Raw genomic sequence first — 15,864 nt, 5'->3', positions numbered from 1 at the left:
CCTAAACCTCCCCGCCCGCCATCCCCAGCCCAGAAATCTCTCCTTCCAGCCCCCTCCACCATCCCATTCACACTTCCTCTGTCCCCTAAACCCCTTCTGCCACCTCCTGCCCCTATTTCATGTACACCCTCCCACATCCCCTGGCCCCCTGCAGACCCCAGCCCCTAACCCTGGCCCTATTTCGCACACACCCTCCGTCACCCCTTGCCTCTAACCCTCACCCCTGCAGACCCCAGCCCCTAACCCTGCCCCTATCCACACCCCCCCTCCACCTACCTCCCGTCCCCGAGTCCCCCCCGGGGCCTCCCCGCGGGGCGCGGCCGTGACGGGCAGCGCCGCTCCCCATTCAGCGCCCGCGGAGCCCCCGCGCCGCCCCGCCCCTTCCATCCCCCTTTGTATCCAACATCCGGGTTTCCCCGCTGGCTCCGCGCTGGCTTCTCCCTTTTTTTAGAAGCCATTTTGGACGCCGTTCAGCTTTTTTTTTTTTTTTTTTTTTTCCCCCTCCACGTTTTTTTTTAATTATTAAAAAAAAAAAAAAACAAAAACAACAACAAAAAACCCCCCCAAACCGCAACAACACCTCCCTTTCTCCCCCTACCCATTCCCCCCCCCTTATTTTTTTTTTTTTTTTTTTTTTCCCGCCTTGCCCATCCCGCACAGGGCACCTCCCGCCGCGCCCCCGCTCCCGCCGCCCCGCGCCCCGCGCAGCCCGCGATGCCGCGGCCCCCCGCCTCCGCCCTCCTCCTCCTCCTCCTCCTCTTCTCCTCCTCCGGCCCCGCACCGCCGCCCCGCAGCCCCTCCGCTGGCCCTTGCCTGCCGCTCCGCAGCCGCCCGGGATGCGGGGTCGGTACCACCGCGCACGGTCCCGGTCCCGGTTCCCCGCTCGCTGCCGGCGCGGGGAGCGCGCGTGGGTTGCGCGGGGGTTGGAGGGGGGGCAGGGGGAATGGTGGGTGTGGAATGCGCGGGTGTGTGCGGGAAAAAGGGGGGGGGGGGGGAAGACCGAATCCTGCGCGTGCATTGCGCGGGAACCCGCGGCGTGTGGGGGGGTTGGGTTCGGGGGGTGGGAGGGGGGGGGGCGTGTGCGTGTGTGCGCTCGCCCCTCGCTGCTGGGGGAGCCGGAGGGGCTGGGTTGGGAGGAGGAGGAGGGGGAAGGGGAAGAGGAGGAGGAGGAGTAGGAGGTGGGGGAGTCGGTGTGTGGTGCACGCCGCGCTCCCAGCACAAAAGCCCAGGGAAAGAAACTCTTGGAAAGCTGGGAGCGAACCGTGGGCCGGGCAGGAGCAGGTCGAACCGTCCCCTGGCTGTTCGTCTCCACTGGATACATTTTGCGACTGCGAAGGAATTAAATCCGATTTTCTCTCTCCTTTTTTTCCCCCCCCTACCCCCAGGATTTTTTTCTTCATTTTTTCTTTTTGAGAGCGAGAGGGAGGGCAGAGCCGCGCTTCTCCCCCCTCTTTTCACGCGCTCGATCTTTTTATTTTTATTTTTGTTTCCCTTGGGGATAGAGGTGCACGCAAGGAAGAAAAAAAAAAAGTAAAGGACTATGTTTGCTTCGTGGCTGACTTTCGCCGTGCTCTGGGGAACTTTCTGTGCAGGTAAGAGCCTTTCGGCGTGTTTACCTCCCGCTCGGGCTCTCGGTCGCGTCTCCAAATGCAGAATTGAATGGGCCGTGCGGCTATTTGCAGCCTCCCTACACAGCAGAGCAGAGCACCCGAGCTGGGGAATCCCCCCACCGCTGCTATCGGGTTAATTTCCTTTATTATTATTATGATTATTATTTTGCTTTCCATCGCCTCGCCCTCCCTCTCCGTTTTCTCCCTATTCGCAGGACAAGCCTTCCCCGAGCTGCTTTTTGTTCCCTCCAGGCAGCCTGCGGGAATTCATGGCAATGTAAACACGGCGCGATCTCGAGGAAACTTTGTAAAAATGGGCATTTACTTCTGGGCTGGGGCGTGTGGGGGGGAAGCCGAGGAAGTTGCGTGGGTGTAGAAGTTGGGAGCAGCGGGAGGAGACCTGGGGATCGCTCCGGAATGGTGCGGGGTCTCTCAGGTAATGGCCATGTGTGCGCCCCGCTCCTGCCGGGCTGCGGTTGTGTAACGCGGGGTGGGGGGTTGTGGGGGACCCCCCTCCGCCCCGAGGGCACCCTCTGGTTCCCCATCAGCCCCACGGGACGCCGCGGTCCCGTAGGGGTTGGCACGGAACGAGCCCTTTGGGGCTGGCTGGCGCCGCTGGGAGAAAGTTGGGAAAAAGGGGATGTGCGGGGCAGGGGGTGCCTGGGGGAGCATCCCTCGGGAGGAGGCTTCTGAGGCGGAGGGTGTTTGTTTTGTATGTTCTTCATCCCGTTTATTTTACGGACCTGGGTTGGTCCCCAAACTTCACCTCCAACCTGCGAGGTGCACGTTGTGCCGAGGGACGCGGGTGGAAGTTCGCCCACAGCCCGGACACGGCCGTGGGAACAGCAGGAGGAGGCACCCGGGGCAGCGCTTCGGGAGGCGGGGAGGGTCTCCATGGGGTGCCCCATCCCGCAGCCCTCGGGAGGAGGGGGGCGGGGAAGGGGTCAGACCCCCTGTGCTCCCCCCAGCACTGAAAACGCGGGCACGCTGGAAATCCCCGCGCTCCCCTCCTTTTTTTTTTTTTTTTTAATTTTTGATTCTGTTATTATTATTTTTCCTATTCCTTTTTTATTATCGCTGCATATCCCTCAGGGGAAACAGGGGCGGCAACAATTTTGCCCCCTCCCTTGCCTGGTCACCACGACCCCCCCCGGGGCTGAGCTCGCAGCCCTTCGCCCCGGCGCTGGGCAGTGACTTGTTACGTTCCCTCCATCTCCCGGCCCAGGGCTGGGGGGGGGGGGGGGCACGGGAGGGTGACGAGAAACGGAGGAGGGGGACTCTGCGTCCGGGGGTTCCCGGGGGCAGGGTGCGGGAGGCAGCGATGCTGTAGCCGTGCCCCGCTCCGCGATGGGCAGCCGGGGAGTTCCCGGCGGCTTTTTGCCATCACGGCTTCCTTATATCGCAAAGCTGGTGGGGGTAGGGAGGAGGAGGGGGTTCCCCGCGTGTGCGTGTCCGTGTCCCCCGCCCCGGGGAAGGCGCTGCCCGGCGGGGCAGGGGCCGGGGCGCGGAGCCGGCCCCGGGGCGCTCCTGCAGCCGGGGCTTCCTTTGTTCCGAGTGCCCATTAAATATGCGCTGCCACCGCCTGCCTCTGCCATTACCGACAGTGCCAGCGCTTCATTATTTATTTTTTTTTTTAAGTCACACCGAAAGTGTGTGTGTGTGTGTGTGTGTGAGTGGCAATAAAAAGGGAGCGGGCAATAAAAATTAAAAAAAAAAAAAAATTAATGTGTTGGTGAGCAAAGCCTGCTCGGGGTTTTTTATCTGATCGCTGGGACACTTGTACGCAGCTTTGTTTCCATGTGTTGGGAAGGGGGTTGTGCGGGTTTGTATTTACACAGCAGTGCCGGGGAGAGCAGGTATTTTGGAAGGAGCAGGCAAGGGGGGGGTGTGTATGTGCCAGCAACATTCCCGGTGCTCGGCGTTGCTCTCATCACAACAGCTCTCCTGGCTGGAAAATTCTATTATGTGCATAAAGGAGATTTATGGTCATTGTATTTTCTTTCCATATATCTTGGAATCCTTTTATCTCGGGTGATTCAATAAAAGGAGATGGCTTCCGGATTTTTTGGTTTTGTTTTGGGTATGGCGTTGGGTTTTTGTTTGGCTTGGGTTTGGTTTTTAACCTGATCCTATGGCTCTGTGCATATAGTGGTTGAAATCTAAGTTGGAGGAAAAAAAGCAATTGCTTTAAGAAAAATGAACCCTGAAAGCTTCTTAAATGTATCATGTTATGAAAAGGATAATCTGACAGGGCATACCTATGCTGACTTTTTCTCTCCCTGAAAATACAATAAAGAAACCCTAGAAAATTAGTCTTAATTCTGTTTATTTGAAAAGGTCCTCTTGAATCATAAAATCAGTGCATTAGCAATTCTGTAAATCCCTCTCTCTCTTTTAAAGCCTTTCTGTGCTTCTTCTGATATTTATGAGTGTTTATCAACATGATCTTCATTGTCCAGTTTTAACTAAAGCTGTTCAGTCAAAAAAAAAAAAAAGAAAACAAGCTCAGATACCCAAAGTTGGAATGTGTTGCTGGGATTCAGAGCACTGGGCTTTGCTTGAAGTATGTCTTTTGTGTGTGTACATGTTAGGGCTGTGCAAAAGTGGTGGGCTTTTCGAAAATCGCTTGACCTCCATTGTTGATGCTTCTCATTGCTACCTTGGCTGACTGTAACAAAGCAAGCACGGGCTGCTGTTCTTTAAAAAAAAAAAGTCTGTTATGCTTATTTTTTTTTTTGAGTACTGAGGATTCATTGAGGAAAACATTATGTTCATTTTTAGCCCTTTGTTTGCAAATTCTCTGCAGCCCAAATGTTCAGAAATCATGTTTTAATCGATGAGCCTGGGAAAATACAGAAGGTGTAAAAGGACTTGTCTTGCAGAATGCATTGCTAACATGTTTTCCGAGCCATTACATTACTTTTATTTTGGTGCAAGTTTAAGTAATGCCATGCAGCAGTGAATTGTGCTGCAAATGGATCTGGTCTCCTCTTTCACTGTCTTCTATTTATCCTCTTGTGCTTGAGAAAGGGAATAAAACTGGCTTCATTAGCCTGCTAATTAAACACAATGAAGTGCGTGGCCCAAGGTTAATGGCAATGGCCTTTAAAAACACAAAACTCTTGAACAGGTGTTTGGGATATATATTTTTTTAATCGGCCATCAAATCTAGATAATTATACCGCTGCGATAACCATTGTCAGAGTTCTGTGGAGAGGAAAATGCTATGTTTGAGGTGCCAGTGAGCAGTGTATTATTTTTAGTGGCATTATTTATAAACATCTCTCCAGGTCCTGCACAGCCTGTGGTTTAACTCCCCCCTTCTCCCTACTCTCCATTTCGAAGCATCTTCTGCATCTTTCCTTTGGTTGTTTTTTTTTTGTTGTTGTTGTTGTTTTTTTTGTTTGTTTTTTTTCCTGCATCAGGCAGGGTTACAAATTCTGTATCCCTTCACCACTGCGAGGGTCTAACCTGAGCCTGGGGAGTTAACTAAAGTATTTACACACTGAAATTTCTGCCATTTCTTGTGCCTTTGGGCAGCCTATGCAGGCTGAGAGGCTCCTGCTCGCTCGATGCGATTGGAAGAAGCAGCCAATTAAAGCAGAGGGCTCGCACTGCCCGCGTTCGAGCTGTCACCAGCCTCCTGTCCACTCTGCTCTCCATCAGCTAAAACACGCTTGTCAGGTTTTTTTGTGCTTTACATGACGCAACAGTTGTGGACCTCCCCTGCTGACTCTGAATAGATGGTAGAGAAGAAAGAGATGGGCCGGCCTCACTCTTTTTTCCTTCCTTTTTTTTTTTTTTGTTGTGTGGTTTTGTTTTGTCTGCTTTTTGTTTGTTTATTCTGTTTTGTTTTTATTCTCTTCTTTCCCTCCTGCCATTTTCCCCCACCCCCGTGCATGCACTCCTTGCTTTGCAGATCACCCCAGAAGGATTTCCTGGCTTTTTCCAGTTCTGGGAAGCAGGGCAAGTGCACAGGTTGAGACAGAAGTTCCAAGAGGCACATCTTTTGGAACTTGTGTAATGGGATGATGGGGCCAGCTCAGGAATCCCACTGCTGTAGTTTGCATCATTCCTGTCCATGGGGTGGGTCACTCTGCAGAAGTGTTGCAGGTGTAAAAGGGACCAAGGGATGTATATTTATCAAGAGCAAAGGAGGTGAGTGACAAGAGAGGGTTTGAGGTTGGGCACCTGTCAAAGGTGTGCTTGTGTGCTCTGCCCACATGGTACCTGTTCCTAGAAAGCCGGGAACACCTTTAAAATTAAATAAGCAGAAGTCAAAGTTACTCCATGTTTGGGGCCTTGTAGTGTAATGTGCTTTGGGTGTCATGTTGCAGGACCTGCTTTTAGAAGCATTTCTGAAATTCAGTGTTAAGAGTAGCTGACTTTGTGGAGCTGCAGTAGAATAATCAGAATTAAATGGGATTTTAGGAACCCTGGATCTTTGAAGCCCAATAAAATATAACAACTTTCTACCAAACACACCCAGGACAATAGTCTAAAATTTGTGAGAGTGACTTGGTAACCCCCTTCTTCTGGTTGTGCAAGGCCAAGGCAAGATAAGACCCTGGATGCCCCTTCTCCAGAGAGTATCACACCCAGTGCCGGGCACGGCCCCTCCTTATGGTGCCTCCTGTCAGTTGCCTGGAAATCTGTGTCTCCAGCCCTGCCAGCTAGCGCTGGAAAACTGTTCCTGTACTTTGGGAAGCGTGAAAGTAAGAGGAGAGAACCTGTTAGAGTTCAGTGGTGATCTAGACCCAGTTGAAAGCCCTCGTGGGCTCTTACCCTCAGCTTTGGCAACTGGAGAACTGCTCATGTGCTGAGAAAGTCTTGCAAAGGCAACTTGGGTTGGTCAGTACCTGCTGTAGAGTTGGCTTTCTCTTTCTGCTGGACTGGAGGAGTGGTGTCAAAAAGGCATGTGGCAGCTTTTTCCAGGTTCCTCAGACAGCTGTGGGCAGGGATGCAGGCAGCGAGGTGCTGTGCCTTGGCAGTACTGCAGCACCCGGGCTCCAGCACTCTCCCTGTAACAAAACGTTGTGGGAAGTTGGAAATGGGAACTGCGGAGTGTAATCTCTGCTTTAAAGAGGTGTTGTCTTTCTCTTTTATCCCTCCTTGGCCTTTGATTTTAAAACTAGCAGGGGAGTGTGATTTTCCTGCCTGGCCAATAGCACTGCCTGGATCTGAATTATTCAGTGTAGCACTTGGCATTCTACACCCTGTTCCCACTTAAGCTCTTTTTCGCCTGTTCCTTCATGTGGAGATTTTCACATCAGTGAAATTGGATGTGTTTAAGAGAGGTGTTTGTGGCCGGAGCATTCACCAGTATAAGCTCTACTCTTCCCCTTGCCTTTCCCCTCCATTAACCATTGAGGATCAACTAATGTCTAATCTCTTCTCTTCATTATTACTTCATTCTGAAATAATTTTGTATCTCATTAGTCATTTGTTCCTTTAAGGTATATTGGAAAAATATACATCACTCCATCCCCCCCCCCCAGTCTCCCTTGTAAGTTTTCTTGGAGCCACTGTAGTCAGAGGGGCAGAGAAGTAAATTAAAGATGAAACACTCTGCCTGCATTCTGCAGACACAGCACATTTTATGCTTAGATTTGAATATAACTGTTGGTCTTTTTCACCAATTTCATGTTCTTTTCCCTCTGTCATCTTCCTCCTTTACTACAGTATAGCTTCAATTCAAACGAAAAGTTAAGAGCAGCAATTGTCAGTGTACACTGTAAAATAATAATAATATGCTTCCCCCTAGCACACAAGTGCCTCTTATTTTGCCAGTATTTGAGTCTCACTCTGATTAGGCTATTGCATGTGGCATTGGTCCATCATGCTACTTAAGAAAAAAATCTGTTACTGGTGTCTAGGTGCCTCGGAAAAATACCGCTCCTCTTTTGCAAAGTGCTGTTTGTGATGAGAGAAGGTCCCTGCCCCAAAAACACTGAGCACAGGGACCAACTGTGAGAAAATGATACTGTCTGCAAGGGCTCCCTGCTGCATCATCATGAAGTGGCTCACACAAGGTCACACCAATATTTTGTACCTATACTAATAAAATAATCCACGTGAGGAAGTGTTTCTGTGTGGGGTGAAGTCAGGCTTTAATCTGGTAGTGTGCTCTGTCCACCTTATGTGGTTTTCAATTTGGTGACTGTGCTGGAGGTGGTTGGTGTGTTTTTGTTCTTGGGAAGATCCTTTTCTCTTGGGTTGGGGTGCTCACAAGCGGGGACTGGCTCACGCACCGAGGTGTGTATAAAGAAACACAGAGGAAGGAGCAGCCTGTTTGTGCCTGGCTGGAGGAAGATGTGAATGACCTGGTTCTCATTAATAATTCTGCAATTTCCAGCTTGGTGTGTCGTTTCACTGCAGATTCAATTTGGGACCTTAGGAGAGCTCTGCAGGTAGGAGGCTGCTCGGAGGAGAGCATGGGCCTGGGTGCAGGCAGGGTTGGGTGCAGGACAAGAAGCAGCCTGGGCTTAAAACACCCTTTTTTGCCTCGCTGATGGGTATGGGACGCAGGGATGTATTAAGCAGCTGAAATGAGCCTTTGAAAATGTTTGCACAGGAGCTGTTAGAAGTAAAACTTGTATCTGTGGATGTTTCATCCTATTCCTATAGTGCATAATTTATGGGTTGTAATAAAAGTTTACAAGGTATTCCCTGGCGGGAGTGACATCTCTGAGATCTTGCAAGTCAGTGGCAGGGCAAGGACATTACTCCCCATCCTCTTCGGTCCATGGTTGGTGCTCTGACCACCACGTTATCCTTTTTTGTCCACCTTGAATTAATTTTGCTGGGAAAAATAGAATGTTCTGGTAGTTTTATTAAGCCAGAGGTGTCATTTTGTTTTCTTTCTCCTCTCTCAGTCTCAGAGTTACGTGTCTGTAAAGGAGTACCTCTTCTTTAAATGAAGGGAATAAAACCTGTTCATGAAAAGATGCAGTGCTTTACAATTTGAGGGACATTAATTTTCATCAAAGTGGATATTCATACAAATTTAGATGTGGGTTTTGAACTGGATTCTTTATGTCTAATATGTACCCTTGTGTGACAATGGAGGGAGAAAAAGGTGCTCATGGGAGCACAGAGGGCGAGTTAATCCTCCTCCAGTAAACCTGGAAATGGAACGTATTGCTGTCAGTTTTATAGAGAAATAAACAAAAACTGGAAGAAATGAGCGTGTCTCTGGTGCTTTTCGGACCAACCCAAAATCCAAGACCTGTGCTGAATGAGTCCCAAACCACAGTGGCAAAGGTTGTAATTTTAAAAATTCCATAGTAGCTGACACTGTAGTGTCTTAGGTGCTGTGATTGCCTCTGCCTTTTTTTATTTTTTTTTTTTTTATTTAAAGCTTTCTCCCATTATAGAACTTGCTTTCTAACTGGTAGCAGAAGTTTTAAAATTTCTATGTGGTGCCAATAGTGCTAATGTAATGCTTCTTCCGAATTTATTGCTCCAAGGTGTGAGATGATAAACCTTTGAGTGGATGAGAGGGATAAAGTTAGCTCCATTTATGCCTGATCTATCAAATGGTCAATCTAGGTGGCTAACCCTTCTTTTCTCTGACATTAGCTATTTAAAAATGCTTTGTGTAATGTGTGCAACTCTTAAAATTTGGCTTTTAGGAATATTTTGCTTATACATAATTTACCTCTACAGAGGGTTTTGAATTCCCGGGGAGGGAGGAATGCAACCATGGGTCCGTAGTGGAGAAATGTTCAATCAAACCCTTGTCTCCTTTTTGTGACTTTTTAAAAACATTTCAGAAAATGAGACTGTTTCAGGCTTTTTAAGCCCTTTTAGTGCTGCTCTCACGTTTTGCAGTCTCTGGGTCGCTTCTGTGGGCTGGAGGCTGTTGCTACAGTTTGTCTGAGCTGTCTGAAAACCCCCCTCTCCGGTTGCTCTGTTTGCCATCGATACTTTCTTTCTCTAGGAAAGGAGGGCATTTAAGCTTTGCACAGTTGGTGTTCAGGCCTTTTTCTGAGGCAGCAAGCTGAGCTTTGCAATATGAAAGCTGTGAGGAGACAGTGGTACTGGTCTTGGAAGAGCCGATGAGCTTTGTAGGCGCTCAAGTGCGAGTAGGCATTGGCTTGGCTTCAGACCTGTGCATTTCCACACGGGTTTGCAGGAGTTCCTGTACTAAGCAGAGGGAAACTGCAATTGGCTCGAGATGCAGCTGCTCAGCAAAGTGCAGATTTGTGGTTATGCTGCCGGTAGCCTTGTCCTGGCAAGTTCACTTTTGGGACAACCAAGCCTTGGCAATGCAACCTGCAGGCACGTGGGTCACTCGTTTCTCCGAGTCTTTATGTTTTCTCTGCTCAGTATGGCAACTGAAACACAGTGGGATTTGTATTGCCACTGTAGTTCCTGAGAGTAATTAATGGGTTAAGAATGCTAATTCCCCTGTATACATGCAGGCTGAGAAATTCAGTTAGCTGTCCTTGGGTTTTTGTGGCAGGAGTATCCAGTTACAGGCCAGCGGCGGCTATTGGGCAGCTCTTGGGTGCACTAAAGTTTGAACTCATAATCCTTTGTTTTCACGTGCACCCACAGCTTATCAGGCACTTTTGTTTCTATAGGAGGGTCTCTGTTAAAGCACGTTCCTACATCCCGGGTAAGACATTTTCCCAAATACCTGTTGTAGTTGTGCTAGAAAACACTCACCTGCTCAGCTCCTATAAAATGAGTTTGGGTGGTGGCAATGGGCACCGGTGCTCACACACCTGGAGCAGGTTCCAGCTGTGAAATTTCTGTTTATATGAGAAGCCTGGAATGCATAAAAGCTCAGCACAACCTGATTGAGAATAGCAGGATGGTGCATTTGGTGCTTGGTGCTGCCTTACTGGGTTGTCAGCTCTGTCTGCTGGTGTCCATGGTGTGGAGTTGTGAGTGCCCAGCTCTGGTGTGGACCCTCAGGTGGGGATGCTCTCATGGGGTATGCTGTGCCACTGAGCTGCCTCATCCATGCTCCTTGGCTTCCTTTGAAACATTTCAAAGACAAATGCCCTTAAAAAGAAAACCAACCCCCCAAAACAACCAAACACACAGAAAAAAACCCAGAAAAACCCCAGCAACACAAAACTCATAGCAAGGAACATTTTTATCTGATTGCTGTTGTTTTTCTGGCTCAGACATACTTTAGTCCCCTCCTCAGGCTCCTGAAACACCTTGAAGTGAAAGCATGAAGCGGGGGCCTATGGATCAGCATGCAGTTATAGCAAGAAATTCCTGTGTAGATTTTTATCACCTTTTAGAGTGTTTGAAGCAACACAGTGGCCCTCCGGTCCCAATTTCCAGGCTTTTTTATGCACGTGATAAAGATAAGCAGCTCCTGATGGAGCCTTCAAAGAGCACAGTTGCTGTCACTGGCCATCTCCTCTTGTGGGTCCAGCTTGCTGGCACAAAGCTCATTCAACCTGAATTTTGATGGATGCAAAAAGAAAAAAGGAAAGGAAAAAAAAAAATCAACCCACTGAATGTACTGTCCCCAGGGCTGTTGTCTCCTGATGCCCTGACACTGTGCCTGTTCACATCAGCTGGAGTTTGGCTGGATGTGCCCATTCCTGGGGAGTATTTAAACATTTATATTATACCTTAGATAACTGTGGAAGTCTTTTACAGCTAATTTTTATTGCTATAGATAATTTTCTGTAGATACATAGCTTCTGCTGTCGTCTAGTGGGACAGAGTTAGCGCTGCTAAAAGCAAACATGAGAAACTTGGCTTTTTTTTTTTTTTATTGGTAATAGAATTTCCTTTCCCCTGCAATCCTGTACCGATCGGCTATTTATTATGTAACAGCTAAAAGAAGCCCTTCCAAGGTAACTGTAATCCTCAGAGGTAAACGAGACCACTCCTACCCTGTTAGGTAAGTGAGATGCAAGTGCATGTGGCTGGGTAACTGTGTCTGTAGGCTCCTTCTCAATGAATTGCTGATGAAAGAAGAAACCCTGGGCTAGGGACGCACCGTTCCCGCAGCCTGTGCTCCAGAATCGCCCCGTTGACGTCCCCGGTGCTTTTTGTGCACGGAAATGATTTTGAAATAGCTAATGTGCAAAACTTTGAAGTGTGGTACGACAAAATAAAGTTGGCTAAAAATAGGTCTGAATATGAAAGTCGGGCGAAAACTCGGAGTGGGGCGGGGGGAGCTGAGGGTCATTTTACAGGCATTGTTGATAGAGTTTCAGGGTCCCGAGGAGGGAAGATGAATGTCTTTCTGTTATAGTAACAGCTGCTCTCTGTCCATCGGGATCTAGTGTTTGCCGATCCAACTCATAATAATTAAACAAAAGAGTTATTTCATAGCAGCCTTGGTGGAGGATTTATGTTGGAATTTTATCTCTCTCCATTTAGACTTTTCTTCGTCTATTAAAGAAAACTGTAAAGTTAACCTCTCACCTGGACTGGGGCTCACCTCTCATCAGATCCATTACAACTGAGAGGAAGCCATCTGTTGACTGGGCATTCAGAGCTATATTAATAAAAAAAACAAAATCAAATTGTTAAGTTTCTCTAATGCACTTATTCTTTGTGAGCTTTTCAGGGTTTTTGTGTCCTGAATCTCTGAGCAGTTGGGTGATTCTAGGGGGTCATTAGTAGCTCCTTAGTATGGCCATGCAATGGAACATGCAGATTTCTTTTCTTCTTTCCTTTTAATTTTTAGTGAAATCTCCCCATTTTGAGAGCTAACAGGTCTCTTGTGTGAACAAGCAAATAGCCCCAAAGGAGTCTCAGATGGAAAGTGTAGCAGCATTTTGGGAATGGATCTACATTGTGGGGCTTTATTCCAATGTAGTTAACTCTGCAAAACCCCCTAGTGTGGGTCAGTTTTGGAGGCAGAGAGGTCCAGAGCAAGGCAAACCTTCATTACTTGGTACCTTCTCATGTATTCAGACACAACTTTTAAGAGAATCTGGGGTTACATCCACCTCTTTGCAAATCTCTCTTACCATTTTCTGTCATTTCCCTCAATGGAGGTTTTCCAGAAGATTTCACCTGGAAATAAGCTGGTTTTTAACTTCTCTTCATAAGAGTGGCACAGCTTTTTTTAAAAAGACACTGAAGCTACCATTTCTTCAAGATCACAGGCTTGAATTTATCCAGTGCTGAAGCACCACAACAACTACCTGAAGACCAGAGCAGGATCCTTTTCCAGGTCTTAATGGAATCCATGCTTCCATGTAGCTGTCTTTTGAACCCTGTCTGTTAATTTAATGCCATTTACCCTTCTCCAAAGGCGAGTAGGCCCAGTTGGATGGTAAGGTTAAAACCTGAACTGTGCTATGTTTATATTAATAATTTCCACTGGTGAAATATGGATCTGAGACTTTCCTCATTCATTTAAACCTCATAGTTAATAGGCAATAGTGGAAATGTACCATGTCCATGATTATTGCAGTGACCTGATTTCACATGCACTTCTGATCTGACTTCTGTTAAAAAAAAAAAAAAAAGAAAAAAGAAAAAAATGAAAGAATTATATATAAAATTGATTTTGGGAGCCCTGGGAAGGAGAAGGAAACCATTTATTTCAACCCCCAAATTCCTTTGAGCTGTAGAAACATTGTCAAAGTAATTGTAGCCTTTTCAATTTTTTCCTGTGTAGATTTCTTTCTGTATAGTCTTGGAAAAACTGTGCTCTGTTGATGGATGTCACTGTTTTTTTACTTGTGACAAATATCTCCCAAGGTATTGTTTGAGTGATGTAAAATTGGTTCATGTGTAAAATTCTACCTTTTCATGAATACTTTATCATTAAGATGTGTTTGCCAGGTTCTTCTGGATTAAGGTGTTATACTTTTAGTGGTTTGCTGCGGGATATCATCTTAATCATTTTTGCTGTAATTTAATCATCTTAATTAAAACTGCATTGAATTGTGGAAAGTAATTTGGGTCTGGAGAGCAGTGGGTTTTGTATTTGTATTTTTTTTTTGTCTCGTTAGAAGATGGTAATGGTCTTGGCAAGGTTCTGCTAAAAATTAGCACAGTGTACAAAAACTCATGTTGCCAAGTTAGTACAGTATTTCTCCAGCTAATTGTGGCCTTGAAGGGTATAATATAAAAGGTCATCTTTGTTAGTGAACTGCAGGCTTCTCCTGTGAGACAGAAATCCATGTCCTTATCAAGGATGAAATCTTGGCTCCTTGGTTACACAATTGAGCTTTGCTATAATTTGGACATCATTAGGCTCTTTATTAAAGCAGTGGAAGACTCTAATCAATCTTGGTGCTTTGCTTTCTTAAATGTACTTCTGTATCCGAGTTTGTGTTACGGCTTCCTTTTCTTTTCCTGCTTCATGAACTACATGAAGGAGAAGGGTCTGAAAATGATGTGGGATGAAAAGTTTCTGGTTTCTTCTTTTTGGGGTGTTCTTTGCCCAGAAGGTTCCTGTTTGTGACAGTGATTATGAGAGCCGGGAAGTTCAACATCCTCGTCATCTTGTGTTGAGAAGCAGGAGGAGACATTCTGGAAAGAGCAGCCACTCGGTTTGGTTCATGCTCTTAAACATTGAAAAAATATACGAAACTTCACGAACCCAAAGTTTATTAGTGGTTGGCATTACTTTTTCTTTAAACCCAAACAAAAGAGTTTTAATTGCTTTTTTGGGGGAAAAACCCTCCTTCAACCCAAGTCGGATTTCTGTTTCTGTGGCACGTGGTCACAGAGCAGAACTGTGGGGGAAAGAAAGAGGTTTATATTGTGCTTTTATCCCTTTTTTGTGTTCTGGAATTTGTTTTCATTGGGATGTTGGCACTCCCAGGAATGTATTTTTGTGGCTCTGACTTGTGCATTGTAAAACATAGCCAGTGCTTGCCATTTCTTTGTTTGATTGCTATTCCTTTTACCAGCAGATATTTTTCTAGCTGGATAGATAAATGGATCTTCCCTAGTTACTGGCAGTTAGATCTGATTTTGCACAGCTGTAAAAGTTAGATTTGTGCTTTAGCAGAGCTTCCTTCTCAAGGTTTTGGATGGTTTTCCATCACCTGTATTTGGGTGGATGATGTACTGGGAGTACCTGTGTCCTTGAGACACTCACCAGCACTAGAAACACTTTCAGAGGCAGGAACAGCCTGCCTCTGATGGAATCATCACTGTAGAGGATTGTCTTCTGTAATATCCTTGCCAGCTTCACTTTCATGCGTCTTGAAGATGATAAGCTGAGAGTACTAGCCTGGTGGGATGTGAAAGTGCTGTTATTTGCATGCACAGATGCAGAGAGACTGCTCTATGGGAGCAGTGCTTGGACCCTTGGTGATGTTTGAGAAAGTCAAAGTCTGTGGTCCCTGACCCCCAAAGACAGGGGATTGTATGTGGAGCTCTAGATTACTTCAACATTCCCATGCAGGGAGGTAGAGACCTACAGTTGTTATTATTTTAATAATAAATGCCTTCACCTCAAGCACAGATGCTGTGACAACCACTGCCTAGTTTTGCAGTTGGTTGGTGCATGGGCTGTGGCTCTGCTCAGATGTTATGCCTTTAAAAACAAGTGAAAACTGGAAAAGAGAATGTGTTGTGCTTGAAGATACCAGGAGCTTCTGGTATCCAGCAACTTTCTTTTCAGGAGTCCTGCTTTTCCCTGAATCTGCTTACCAACGGCTCCCAACCTCACGCTGGTGCCACCACTGGCAGCTCCTCACTGTGTGGTGCTCTCTGAGGTGCTCAGTGGCATTTGAAATGAGTTGAGCACCACCTCATTTGCAACCCCCCAGCTGATACTTCCCCAGTTTCTGCCTAATGGGTACAAGTACTCTTCAGGAGCTCTCCCCTGGATTCACTGGTTCATGGAAAAATTTGCTCTCTGAGCAATTAGGAGAACTGAACATTTCTGCTCTGAAGGGCTGAGCTTCCTTGGGCTGTGAGTTTTTAGTGAAAGCTTTAGGTTATGAAAGTGTCATCATCTCATTACTGTTCCTTACTGTGTGGCATCCTGTTGATCTAAGGTAGTTTAACTGTCTCCAGCCTAAATTGAGTGCTGCTTTCAGTATTTATAAACTCTACGACTGTTAAAACAAACCAAACCTCCAGTTGCAGCCATAGCAGCGGGGCTGAAGACAAGGATTTGTCTCTAAGGAATGTAGTCTATTATAGATTGGGTATAAATCAACCTCTGACTTTGGGTATTGGGAGGAAAATTTCCTTGGGGATAGTAATCCAGAATCAGCCTCCTATAAATCTGCTTAGATCTTCTCCTGAAACGTGTAGAGGTACTGGAGAGCTGATTATGGATGTAGAGCATGGA

General features: G+C 46.8%; 1 protein-coding gene across 1 annotated transcript in view; it reads left to right on the top strand.

Moving 5' to 3' along the window:
* The first annotated feature begins 827 nt into the window (after nucleotides 1-827).
* ACVR2B (activin A receptor type 2B) overlaps nucleotides 828-15,864 on the top strand; it is a 99,727-nt gene continuing 84,690 nt past the window's right edge. Inside the window, exons 1-2 of the mRNA XM_027727790.2 lie at nucleotides 828-843; nucleotides 1,386-1,592. Coding sequence (XP_027583591.1) covers nucleotides 1,541-1,592 — 52 coding nt within the window. The 5' untranslated portion in view covers nucleotides 828-843; nucleotides 1,386-1,540. The remainder of the gene's footprint in view (nucleotides 844-1,385; nucleotides 1,593-15,864) is intronic.

The sequence above is a fragment of the Pipra filicauda genome, unplaced genomic scaffold, assembly GCF_003945595.2.
Source record: "Pipra filicauda isolate LSUMZ 115617 unplaced genomic scaffold, ASM394559v2 scaffold1_size10287979_pilon, whole genome shotgun sequence".
Taxonomy (NCBI): Eukaryota; Metazoa; Chordata; class Aves; order Passeriformes; family Pipridae; genus Pipra; species Pipra filicauda.
The sequence above is the reverse complement of the archived record's forward strand: the minus strand, read 5'-3'. Positions and strand labels throughout refer to the sequence as shown.